Source organism: Solanum stenotomum, chromosome 12 (genome assembly GCF_019186545.1).
Source record: "Solanum stenotomum isolate F172 chromosome 12, ASM1918654v1, whole genome shotgun sequence".
NCBI lineage: Eukaryota > Viridiplantae > Streptophyta > Magnoliopsida > Solanales > Solanaceae > Solanum > Solanum stenotomum.
The window spans coordinates 45,869,915-45,883,570 of record NC_064293.1 but is presented as its reverse complement, the minus strand read 5'-3'; the positions used below and the strand labels follow the sequence as shown (position 1 = coordinate 45,883,570).

At 34.5% G+C, this 13,656-nt stretch overlaps 1 protein-coding gene across 1 annotated transcript; it reads left to right on the top strand.

Moving 5' to 3' along the window:
• Positions 1 to 9,705: 9,705 nt before the first annotated feature.
• Positions 9,706 to 12,596, top strand: LOC125848036 (patatin-like protein 2). The gene is made up of 7 exons (XM_049527818.1): positions 9,706 to 9,855; positions 9,978 to 10,159; positions 11,347 to 11,533; positions 11,625 to 11,786; positions 11,881 to 12,183; positions 12,270 to 12,445; positions 12,526 to 12,596. Exons 1-7 carry the CDS (start codon positions 9,706 to 9,708, stop codon positions 12,581 to 12,583), a joined length of 1,218 nt encoding a protein of 405 aa, XP_049383775.1. The 3' UTR covers positions 12,584 to 12,596.
• Positions 12,597 to 13,656: the final 1,060 nt, after the last annotated feature.

Here is a 13,656-nt window from a genome sequence, read left to right as displayed (position 1 = left end):
TAATCAGCTATTGATCCGTCTGTGATGATGAACGGATGTCAAGAGTCGAGACATCATTTTATTATTTGTATAAAAGCCGAAAGTGGAAATAACTCTTTTTTTTTTTTGCAATGAAATGATGGTTAATCTTTGGTAGGTATAAAGACTACGTAGTGCAAGTTTTTTTTTTATTTTTTTATATATGTAGTGTAATGTAAACTTTAAGCATATGAAGAAAATAAAATTGATTTTAGTATGTAGATTGTGGACCCACGACAGGTCTTAACGAACCATGGTTTGATGCAAAAAAAAGAGGAGGAAGAATGGCCTAGGAGAAAACTGAGGCGAGAAACAAGATCCAATCCCTGCAGGAAAATTAGGTTTTCTAGGACAACCTTAATTACTACTACTTCGTTATAAGTAAATTAACTAAACAATGTTTTACGCTACAAGGCTCGTGATTCCCAAGTCGGCACCTAATTTTTAGCAATTTCGAAATGAGGGAACGTGTTGTTAGGGTCTAAAATCTGCTTTGCAATTGTCCGAGATAAAATTTGCATATTTGAGTTAATCAAAACCTAAATATATCTATTTGACAAATATATTAAGTATCTATCGAAAATAATTTTTTTATCCCACAAAAAATAGGGGTAAATAGCCTGGGTAAATACTCTATCCGGTAAGCCCGGGTTCGCTTTCGATTTTTGTTTGTTAGCAATTTTAGTATTGGGCCTTTTAAAGATTTGGCAGAATTGGAACAGTTTCTTTAAGATAACCCAATCTTCCTGAATGATCCAAGAAAGGTCCACTTTCTTAGGTGTATTTGAACGAAGAAAATATTTTTTTTAAAACAGTTTTCAGTGAAATATGTTGTTTAGGAACTTTCGCAAATAACCACTATAATAAACTTAATTATGTTCCATAGCTATAATTTGCATATTTACGGGTTGTAGTTACAGTTTAAGCTGTCTCGTATGTATAATTGTCGATTTGTATAATTTGCAGGTTTATATAATTTGCGGGTACATTTGTATAATTTAGTTGTTTTTGTATAAACTAGAAATAACAAATTTATACAATTACAAACATCAGAAGTGTGAACAATTATACAAATTATATTATACAAATTCCGAATTATACAAACGTGCGAATTATACAAAACTAAAAAGTTGAGCCGCGTAATTATAGCTAAAAGTAGGTCGTTAATTGTAATTAAGGTAAACTATAACTATGTTAAGTAATTAACTAGTATATGTTTGCTTATACGCGTAATTTTCCCTATGTTTTAATGGTGAATTATCTCATAATCATATACTCCTTTCGTTTCAATTTATGTGAGACTTTTCGAATTTCGAGATTCAAACAAATCTATCTTTGACCGTAAATTTTATTTTATATTTTTTCATTGTTTTGAATTGCTAATTATTGTGACTTATAATACTTCTTACGTAGTTTACACATATATAAATTTCATTTCAAAAAAATTGAAGATTCCACGAGCAAATTTCCCGTCAAACCTAAATTGTTAGACTCTCAAAAAATAAAAAATGTCACATAAATTGAGATAAAGAAAGTATAATTAGTAATTTATTTGTTTCATTGTTTATTTCTTCTTGTTTAGTTGTAATATTAACATACAATGTATATCTCTCCTCCTCCTCCTTCTTTTCGAGTCAAATTTGTCAAAGCCTTGGCTTGAACTCATATCTTCTAAAAATTTCTTTTTTAAAATACAATAATCATTCACTTAATTGTATTTCTTTTCGAAATAAAATAATTTGGCAAAAATCCATATATTTTTTACGGATCAAATATGCAAAAACTTCATTAAAATTCCATTATTTTTAACCTAAAACAAAGTTCAAGCCTAAATTTTGAGGTATTTTGTCTATTATTTATAATGACATATTTAAGGTGGCTCCATAAAATTTAAGCATTAAGGATCTTCTAGTCTAAGATATGTGAAGTTATATATATGCCAGCTGTTCAATTATGTCTAATTAAGCTATTTGTAACTAATTAGCTAGTTGGTTAAGAAAGTTAGTTATATTTCTGTCAGAGTTAGTTAAGTTGTAGACTGTAACTTTAAATACTGATGTATGAGTATTATTCATATTAGATGCGTTGATTGATAATGAGAAGGTTCTTATTTGCTTCTCCCATGTATCTTCATACATCTCCTCTCTAATTCATCTTCTTCCATTGTTGTATACTCTGCATCTTATCGTGGTATCAAAGCTTGAGTTCTCAATTTAGTAGTAATTCTGCTTCGTTTTCATTCTGCTTGAATTGTGACTTGCCAGCCTGATCTTCAAAGTGTGTATTCATGGCGATTGAGGATCAAACTGGGAACGCACCAGCAGTTACTCATATAGTAGAGATTGACCATCATCATCCATTGTTTCTTCACTCAAGTGATACACCAGGAAGCTCTCTGGTTTCGATCTAGCTTACTGGTCCGGAGAATTATGCGATTTGGAGTTTATCAATGCACCTAGGTTTACTAGGGAAGAGCAAATTAGGATTTGTAGATGGTAAGCATCCTAGAGAAGCCTTTCCTTCTTCTTTGCATGATCTATGGGAGAAGTGTAACGCCATAGTACTCTCCTGGATTATCAATTCCATCAAGAAGGATTTGTTAAGTAGTGCCATCTATGCTTCGAATGCTTCTAAAGTGTGGATAGATATGAAGGAACGCCTCGATAAGGTTGATGGATCTAGGATTCACTATTTACATAAGGAGATTCATACAATGTCTCAGGGAACTTCTACTGTGTCCAGCTACTACTCTAGATTGTGTGAATATTGGGATGAGTTTGATGCGATTATGCCATGTCCAGGATATAATTGTCCAGAATCCAGAACATATGTTCATCACTTTGAATATCAGAGGTTGCTTCAATTTTTGACTAGTTTAAATGACTCGTATGCTCAGAGTCGTAGTCAGATTCTCTTGATGACTTCTACACTTTCCATCAATCAAGCCTATTCCATGTTGATTTCAGATGAGAGTCAAAGATCGCTAGGCAAATCAGTTCAACTGCAGAGGTGGGTGAATGTGTTGCACTCTACAGCAGCAAAAGCAATTTTAAACAGGGATCGAGTTCTAACTCTACACACTATAGACCTGGATATCATGGAGGTGGTTTCTCCAGCTCTGGTGATAATTCCAGCTTTGGTGTAGGTATGCTCAATGGATCTCCTTCTAACTTTAAGGCTACAAAAGGTAACCAAAATTTATACTGTGATTACTGTCATCATATTGGGTATACTAGTGGCACATGTTATAGGCTACATGGTTACCCTGCTAATTTCAAGCACAAGAAGAAGTTTAGTAATAGTTTTTTTACACTTGGAAAATGAAGTACTGCTCACTATGCTGCTGCAGCTGGAGAATCTAACTTTCAATGGAACAAGAATCATGCCCCTGATCCTAGAAGCTATGCAAGTAGCTCTATCAATGCATCTGGGTTTCCCAATTCCTCTAATGTTGGCTCTACAGGTTAGTTTGGAGATAACTCAACACAAATGTTTCCCTATTCTTCACAAGGATCATATGCAAGTGCTCCTTTCTTCACACATGAGAAATATCACCAGCTTCTTCATCTACTTGATCAAGGAAATGATAGTAATGGTATAGCTCTTTCAACAGTAGGTATGTCCAGTTATACTACCTCTCCTCCTGGTGTTGTTAACTAGATAGTGGATACAGGTGCTACCCATCACATGGTAAATAATCCTAAGATTCTAATTGATGCTAAGTCATGTTCTAATCCTAGATCTGGCAATGTATTTCTACCAATTGGGGGTATTGCAAAAGTCAGTCACTTAGGTTTTACTGAAGTCCTGGATAATCAGAAAGTCTGTAATGTGATGATGTGCTTATCTGAGTTTCAACATAATCTACAGTCAGTTTCCAAGCTTACAGAGGACTTAAAATGCTTAGTCATCGTCTATCCTGACTTTTGTATTTTTCAGGATCTCTTCAGTGGAAGGGTTAGAGGGATTGGTAGACATGATCAAGGGTTGTATGTGATGAACTCTTCCTACAATTTTCTGAAGCAAGAGGCAGAGAATAAATGTCTGCATAAAGCTAGTTGTTGTTCCTTTCTAGTTAGAAAACAGAAAAATAGCATAGGTCTAGCTCTATGGCATAAAAGACTAGGTCATGCTCTTATAGCCTCATTAAAGAAGTTGCATTACTTTGATTATGTTTGTATTGCTGATTCTGATACTAAGCATTGTGTCGTATGCCCTTTGGCTAAACAATCCAGACTTCTATTTCCTATCAGTTCCACATTATCTGATGCTTGTTTTACCATTATTCATGGTGATGCATGGGGTCTCTACAGGGTACCAACTCATGATGGTAAAGAATACTTTTTCACATTAGTTGATGACCACTCCAGATACACCTGGTTATTTCTTCTAAATTCTAAGGCTAAAGTCATAGTAGCCTTAACAAAAAAATTTCTGATGATAAAGAATGTTTATTCTACAGTTGTTAAGTTTTTAAGAACTGATAATGACTGTGAGTTCTTTAATTCTTAAGTCTCCAAACTATTACACACTCTAAGTATTGTCCATCAAAGTTCTTGTGTCTACACTCCTCAACAAAATGGGGTGGTTAAACGGAAACACAGACATACCCTAGACACTGCTAGAGCTATAAGGTTTCAATCTAATGTTCCTCTCAAATTCTGGAGTTATTGTGTCAAAACAGTTGTTTATCTTATTAACATGTTGCCCTCTTCTACTCTAAAAAGAATGGTTCCTTTTGAAATCATGCATAAACAATCTCTTGATCTTAGTCACCTCAGGGTATTTGGCTGTCTGGGGTATGTTACTTGCCTTAGAAAGTCAGATAAATTTTCTCCTAGGGCTCTTCCTACTATTCTTCTTGGTTACTCTCCTACTCAAAAAAAGTTATATCATGCTCACTCTTCTTGAGGAAGAGATCTTTGTTAGCAAAGATGTCATATTCAAAAAGGATGTTTTCCCTTTTCATCATCCTGTTAATAAAGGTTCTCCTGTGTTTCCTGTTTCTTTACTTTCATCTGACTACAATTACACAGACAAATGCAGTTTCCTATATCTTATCCCATTTCTCATAATTCTAACACTACAAGGTCAGCTTCTAGTGTTCTTTCTGTGCCTGTTTTCTCTTATTCTTCTCCTTCTGAGTCTGTTACTTCTTCTTCCTTAATGCCTCTTATTGTAGCCTCTAGAAAGTCCCACAGGACTACCAAACCCCATATATGGATGCAGAACTATGTTGCTCATTCTAAGGGTCCGGGTTCTTGTCCATTTCCTATTTCCAATTATGTTAACTATGATTGTCTATCATAATCCTATAGTACTGCCCTTGCTGCATATTCAGTTGTTTTGGAACCTACATGTTATTCTGAGGCAGTTAAATATCCTCAGTGGATTGATGCTATGAGGCTAGAAATTGCTGCTTTGGAAGACAATCATACATAGACTCTAGTTGATCTTCCTCCTGGTAAATCTACAATTAGGTGTAAATGGGTTTTCAAAGTCAAATACAAGGCCAATGGTGAGGTTGAGAGGTACAAAACCAGGCTTGTAGCTAAGGGGTTTAGTCAGAAAGAGGGGCTTGACTACACAAAAACTTTTTCTCCTGTTGCTAAGATGGTCACTGCGAGGTCTGTGGTGGCAGTGACTGCAGCTAAACACTGGCCTATATTTCAGATGATGTTCATAATGCTTTCCTTCAAGGTGATCTGTATGAAGAGGGTTATATGCATGTTCCTCAGGGGTTTGGTAGTTAAAGGGGGATTGGTAAAGTGTGCAGGCTCAACAAGTCCCTATATGGTCTGAAACAAGCACCTAGACAATGGAACAAGAAGCTTACTGAAGCTCAAGTAGAGCTTGGTTTCTGTCAAAGTCATTTTGACTATTCCTTGTTCACCAAAAGGACAGGTTCTCATATTGTTGTGGTGTTAGTTTATGTAGATGATTTACTTGTCACTGCCAGCAGTTCAGAGATAAGTCCATAAACTAGGAATGATCTGAAGCTTAAATTTAAGATAAAAGACTTAGGCCAATTGAAGTTCTTCCTAGCCATGGAATTTGCCAGATCACATCAGGGTATCCACATGAGCCAGAAAAAGTATGCTCTAGAATTGATTGCTGAGATGGGATTAGGTGGAGCTAAGCCAGCTAACACACCTATGGAGGCTAATATCAAACTGACCTCTGTGAAATTTGATGCTCAGGTAAAAGGCTAAAAAACAACAGACACTGACAGAGTTCTGGATGATGCAAGGTCATATCAAAGACTAGTCGGAAGACTAGTTGGAAGACTGCTTTACTTAACAATGACAAGAGTTGGCAGGTGCTAAGTCAATTTATGCACAAACCCAAACAATCACATATGGAGGCAGCTTTAAGAGTGATAAGGTATGTCAAAGCTGAGCCAAGGCTTGGTTTGCTTATGCCCTCAGAAGATACAGACAAGTTAAAGGCATACTGTGACTCTGATTGGGGAGGTTGTCTTGAGTCAAGGAGGTCTGTCACTGGATACATTGTAATGTTTGGAAAGGCCTTAGTGTCTTGGAAATCAAAGAAACAAGACACAATGGCTAGAAGGTCTGCAAAAGCTGAGTTCAGGTCCATGGCTTCTGTTGTGGCTGAAGTAACGTGGCTAGAAGGATTTTATAAAGAGTTGGGAGTTAACATCACTCGACCAATACAACTGTTTTGTGACAATAAAACTGCTATTCAAATTGCAGCTAATCCAATATTTCATGAGAGAACCAAACACATTGACATAGATTGACATTTTGTAAGGGAGAAGATAATGCAAAATATGGTTCAAACACATCATGTGTTTACAAAGGAGCAGTTGGCTGATTTGCTTACCAAGAGCCTAGGTAGACTACCACACGACTACTTAATGTCCAAGTTTGGTTTGAAGAACCTCTTCCAACCATCAGCTTGAGGAGGGGTGTGAAGTTATACATATATGCCAGTTGTTCAATTAAGTCTAATTAAGTTGTTTGTAACTAATTAGATAGTTGGTTAAAAAAGTTAGTTATATTTCTGTTAGAGTTAGTTCAATTATAGACTGTAGCTTTAAATACTGATGTATGAGTATTATTCATATTAGATGCGTTGATTGATAATGAGAAGGTTCCTATTTGCTTCTCCCATGTATCTTCATACATCTCCTCTCTAATTCATCTTCTTCTTCTTCCATTGCTGTATACTCTTATCAAGATACATAATATTATTGGGTTTATAATTAAAGACGTAGCCTTTCATTGATACTTCCGGTCTAAATTTTCTTAGACATTTAGCTAGAAAAACAAGAGTTACACAGTTGAAATCAGCATTCCATCTAAGAATTAATATACAGTTGGCAGGTCCGTTGAAAAAATAGCACTTATACATATCTGTCACGTATATTAATTTAATTAATTAATACACAGGTGAAGCTCTTATCATCAATTGTGCTGGTCAACTATGTATATAAAACATACATAACAATTAACCGTTGAAAAATATCCTACTTGGCTGGAGAAGCTAATTTTTCAACTTTCACCTGCCTTAAAGAGAGTGTGACAATACTCTTTTATCGATTAATCATTTTAATTCGAGAATGCACTGAATAAAAAATGTCAAGTCTAGGTTCTGAGTTTTTAGGCCTTCAAGATTAATTTTGTGAGCTTGAGGAATTGACCTTTTCTTTTAAGTCCGGTTATAACAAATCAATTGGTTCGAGATTTGATTAGTTGCTTCTAGTTGATTTTCCTGTTCCTTAATTAATTTGTTTTAACCCATAAATGCCGTGTATAATTTTTCTTATTTATAATTCAAAGTACTCTGAAGCATGATATAGAAATATAATAGTGGGAAATACAATAATATTTCAAAGGCAAACAGGCAATAGCGTACAAAGTATATCTTGAAGAAACTTAAGAACTAGGTACAACACGTTTGCACATTAAAATATGAAGCATCATGTACATCACATCGTATGATTAGTATTATAAGAAAATCAGAAAAATAAATAGTTGACATCATATCCTTATAACGAGATCAAAAAAGAATCTCTTGATCATTTTTTATAAGTCACAAGCCATAACTATGAATTTGAGTTACGCTAAAAATAAATAAAAATACTATTGATTTTGGTGATGAAAGGGAGTGCGAAAAAAGCCATGAATTCAATTGTCCTTGATGTTGTTAGACTGTCTTTTCTGAAAAATACTTATCCACATTGGTCAAGTGTTAATTAAATTACACCAATCAACTAATTTAACTATAAGACTTATTTATTTAAGTAAAGATACATATTCTGTCTATTTATGTAATTGTATTTTTTTCAAATTTATTTTGAAAAGAATAATGGCAAGTTCTTGTAGCACACAAATATTATAACATGCTCAGAGACCATAATTGTGGATCTCCCTCCAAAGGTTCCTTTTTGATCTAGCTACAAGGATGGGGCAATATGGAAAGAAAAACCTAAAAATGATTTGGTTTGATTGATAGGATTGGGATAAAATGTAGAACCTAAAGAAAGTATTACCACTAGTTGGATTAAAAAACAGATTTTCTTCAAGAGATCTCAAAAAATATATATATGATTTGATTCATAAGATTTGATATGATTTTCACATCATAAACGGGATTAAGCATACTGTCGTGCCAAAAACAAAACCCAAGAACAAAAGTTTCAAAAATCTTATAGTCATATCATACATTACGACATGCCTAAAACTATTTTAAAATCTTATTACTATATTTTCTTTCTTAAACACTGTATTGTCCAGTTTAATATGATCAGATTTAGAGTCAGGAGCCAGTAAGAAATTTTTTTGAAAAATCCAAAAAAGACAACAATTTTTTATTTTTATTTTTAAAAAAGAAGGAGCAAGGCTCTGAAACCCATAAGGCGCAGGGCTGTTGAGCCTTACAAGGCTAAAAGGCGGCCGTGCCTTGCAAGTCGCGCGGGGTTCCGCGCCATACGGCGAATATCCTAATTTAAACGAATTTAAACGGCGTTAAAGAAAGTTGCCCTTTTGATTTGATAATTAATCTTGTTGCCCTTTTGAAATTTTCTTGCCCTTTGGCTCCGGACTCGAAACTCATCAGATTTAATGGCATAGATAAAGTATCACTTAAGTATAATTAATGATAAAAGTGTAATATACAAGATATATTTTCGCTGTTTTCTTGCAAGTCATTATGTATTGACTTTTTTTTCCTTGTTAGACTTTTCTCCTTCATATTTTAGGAGTATTAATTTTTAAGCTTCATTATATTCTACTTGCACTACAAGCAAATCAAATTTTGAACAAAGCATTAATACTGCAACACCACTAAAAGAAAGGAATAATAAAAAAACAGATCCCAGGTAGAATTGATACAACTTGGACAGGACAGTAAAAAAAACTTAAAACAATACTACTAATACTCTTAACTGTTACTTCACTAATTAATTAACTTGAACTCAATATATTCTTCAACAATCTTTCAAGTTAAAATTAACTCTCGACTTTGTCCATGAACTCGTCAAAGATCAGTTTATATATCCTATCAATGACAAAGACACATTAATATTTTTTTCCTTTATTAATTCATCTTTGAAACGTTAGCACAATGTTTCTATTTAATGGCATTATGATTAGCATATGAAATGAAGTAATTACATCGCTCTAATTATAATTATCTATTGGATTAATATATACTATTCGGATGGAAAAGGAAGTTGAAGGTGAATCATCTCGAGTAGCAATGCCACCTCCCAACACAGGGAAGCTGATAACCATTCTCACTATCGACGGAGGAGGAATTAGAGGAATTATTCCTGGGGTTATTCTTGCATATCTTGAATCACAACTTCAGGTAATTAATTACCTAAACAAATTAATAAAAAGATTATTCAAGAGTACAATTATCACGACTTGTTGGCTATATATATGTATAAGTACTACAATATAGATATATTAATTCAATTTTGTTTGAAGGAATTGGATGGTGAGAATGCAAGAATTGCGGATTATTTTGACGTGATAGCAGGAACAAGCACGGGTGGCCTTGTAACAGCCATGTTAGCTGCACCAAACAAAGATAAACGTCCTCTTTATGCTGCCAAAGATATTACTCCTTTTTATATTGAGCACTCCCCCAAAATATTTCCTCAGATCAGGTTAAACCATGCTACCTATATATACATATCATTCTTGATTTTTCTTTTTGGGGTAAGGGTGATTTAAGTGCAACTTGCGGGCAACTCGATTAGCTATTTCAGATACCTTCTACTTACTATTAGTATATAAGTATCAGACATAATTATGCAAACCAAGACTTGAACATATGGGAAAAAGTCAACTACGTACTAGCTAATCTTTTGTTTGAACGATATGTTCTTATGATTTTCATTCACTTAATTGACTATCAAATCACACCCTTATATATATATATATATATATGTCTTGATTTTTTTACGATAAAAAGAAATTCGTTTCTTTTTTAAATAATGGTGTTATATGGGCAATAATTTACCTTAACTATTCTATTGGATACCTGCTAAGGTAACCATGTGTCGGTTCCTACCAAGACTTTAGGCATATTGGTTTTGTCACGACAAGAGTTGCTACTAAAAATCCTTTTTCACTAGCGGCATGGGTGTTGTCACTAATTAGATTTCACTTTTTGTGATGACTACATCACCACTAAATCCTTCACTTTATGGCGACTTGGCCAAAATTTGTGTGATAAAAAATACTTTTTTGTAGCGGACAATTTGACTCATTCTGGTGATAAGTGTTGCCGCAAATGAGCATATCTTGTGGCGACTTTTAGTTGTCTTCACAAATAACCTTTAGTTATGAAGTACTAGCTACAACCCAATTATCGCTGCTATAGACTTTTAGTAGCGACTTTTGGGGCATTATCAGCGACTTTTGTCTCCATAATAAGTCACAGTTCTTGTAGTAGTCCCAGCAGTTTTTTTTTTTTTTGTCTTTGCTCACTTTTCACGCATCGCATTACTTTCTTATTGTTATTGTCTCATTTGTTGATTACACGCTATCTTTTGTATTGGTTGTTATGTTTTATATATATCTCTCCTGTCACTTAGATCTGTGGTTCTTGAGCTGAGGGTCTCCCGGAAACAGCCTCTCTACCTCCACGAGGTAGTGGCAAGGTCTGCGTACACTTTACCCTCCCCAGACCCCACCTAGTGGGATTTCACTGGGCATGTTGTTGTTGTTGTCTTTGCTCACTTTTATAATTTTCACCCACCTCATTAACAGTTAATTAATTAGAGTATCAGACCACACTTAATTTACAATGAACGTATATCTTTTAATTTTGTGGGATTAGTTGCTGCAGTGGACTATTTGCTGGAGTCATAAATCTAACAAAAATGATGAACGGACCTAAATATGATGGGAAATATCTTCATGCACTTATAAAGAGACTTCTAGGAGGTACCAGGTTGCATGATACCTTAACTGCTGTCGTAATTCCAACTTTTGACATCAAAACACTTCAGCCAGTTATCTTCAGTTCATATGAGGTGTGCCTTCTTTTGTTTAACAACTTGTAGAGATATAGGTGAAATTAACAAGTTGAAGAAAAAGACGAATAAACACTCAACTATATTGTAGGCAAATTCGAAACCTGATTTGGATGCGGAACTGGCGGATATTTGCATTAGTACCTCTGCAGCACCAACATTTCTACCTGCCTATTGTTTCAAGACCAAGGATGCTCAAAATAAAGACCGTGAATTCAACCTAATTGATGGTGGCGTGGCTGCTAATAACCCGGTAAATAGACAAAATTCTTGAATACCACTACTTGATAATGATTGATCACTTTTTTCTTTTTTTATGTATGTGATCGATCATGAATATATTTTAGACATTGGTCGCAATTGGTGAGGTGACGAAGCAAACATTGATGAAGCATGGAGACTTATTCCCTATCAAGCCTATGGATTATGGTCGTTTTCTAGTGATCTCACTGGGTACAGGCAATGCCAAAAATGAGGAAAAATACAATGCTAAAATGGCTGCGAAATGGGGATTACTTAGCTGGTTAACTCATGACAACTCCACACCAATCGTAGAAGCTTTTAATCAAGCAAGCGCTGATATGGTTGATTATCACAACTTTGTGGTTTTCAAAGCTCTTCACTCAGACGATAAATACCTCCGAATCCAGGTGTACCTCGACCTTCAATTATATATATATAACTTTATTTATTTAACCTATCAATGATCAATCGTACATTTATTTGATATGACCAGGATGACACTTTGACGGGGAACTTGGCCTCAGTTGACATATCGACAAAGGAAAACTTAGAAGGTCTCATCAAGGTAGGAGAAGAGTTACTGGACAAACCAACTTCTAAGATTAATTTAGACAAAGGAGTTTATGAAGCTGTTGAGAATGGAGGAACCAACAAGGAAGCTCTACGGAGGTACATGATTTGTCTATCGAATTTTTAGACGTGGAACATTCATTATATTAACGAGTTGTTATCGTTCTAAAATGTTACAGGTTTGCAAAGAAACTTTCGGACGAGAGAAAATTCCGTCAGGCTAATGCCGGGCAGTAGCCCGTTGGTCTCATCCACTTTGTTGCTACAGCGTGAATGTATTAATTGTGTGTTTCAGTTTAATAATGTTCCTACTTAATTATTTTTATGCCTTTATAATATAATGTTGGTGGAATTAAAGTTGCATACCTTTTGTAGCAATATCTCCCAAAAATTTCCTACTTTTATGATTTATTTGGTCCTGTTTAATTTATAAGTAGATAGTTCATCAATTGGTTTTATACGACACCCTATGTTTACATTCAAAAAAAAAAAGAATAGTGCTGATTTATGGGCGGTTTAAAATAAAAAAATTGTTACGTGGGATGGGACAGATTGAAATCTTCGCGGATTTAAGTCCCCCTCCCTTGCTCCGTTACTATCTGTATAGAAGTGAAGAGACAAAAAAGAAGTCAGACAACAAGATTATGAGAAGGAATTTAACAATGTTATTTTTTCCTTTCTCATATAAGCGCTCAAGTAAATACCTTAAGACAATGGGTAGAGCACACCCCCTTTGGAAAACCTTAACGTAGGAACGGATAAGTCCGCGAAGACTTTAATCCGCCCTACCCCACCCGGCCACGGGCCACCCCACATAATTTTTTTAAATAATATTTTTTACACGGTGCCATTCTCTAAAAATATGTAATTATAACTTACCTCAAAATTTAATACCTCCATGAATTTTTTCAGACTATCTATGAAGCTGTTATCAAGTAGTATAAAATATTCTTGCTAATAAAAAAATATTCTAGATCTAGATGGCTGATGATGCAGACCTGTATTTCAAGTTGATCTTGACGAAGAATGCCTCTAGGACTAGAATGTAGATCACTTTGACTTTAATAAAGGCAATATCAGACATTTTTACTCTTTTTATCAATACCTAAGAGTATGGAATATTAGCTTGAGATGCATTTTCAATAGGTGTAAGCTAGAATTTAACATTAAGTAACTATCATCAAAAACTCTAACGAATCTTAAAGGTCAAAGAACATGAATTAAGCTCATCTTATAAAATTACCTTAAATGAAGTTTTTTTTTTTTTTGCCTCACATGGTTCTATGCTTCAAAGAAGGTAAGCGGGATAA

Bases quoted from the DNA above. Each gene is read 5' to 3' on its own strand.
- LOC125848036 (XM_049527818.1), top strand. From the start codon at position 9,706: ATGGAAAAGGAAGTTGAAGGTGAATCATCTCGAGTAGCAATGCCACCT. The intron at 9,856-9,977 runs GTAATTAATTAC...TTTTGTTTGAAG, and splicing joins ATCTTGAATCACAACTTCAG to GAATTGGATGGTGAGAATGC. The intron at 11,534-11,624 runs GTGTGCCTTCTT...ACTATATTGTAG, and splicing joins TTATCTTCAGTTCATATGAG to GCAAATTCGAAACCTGATTT.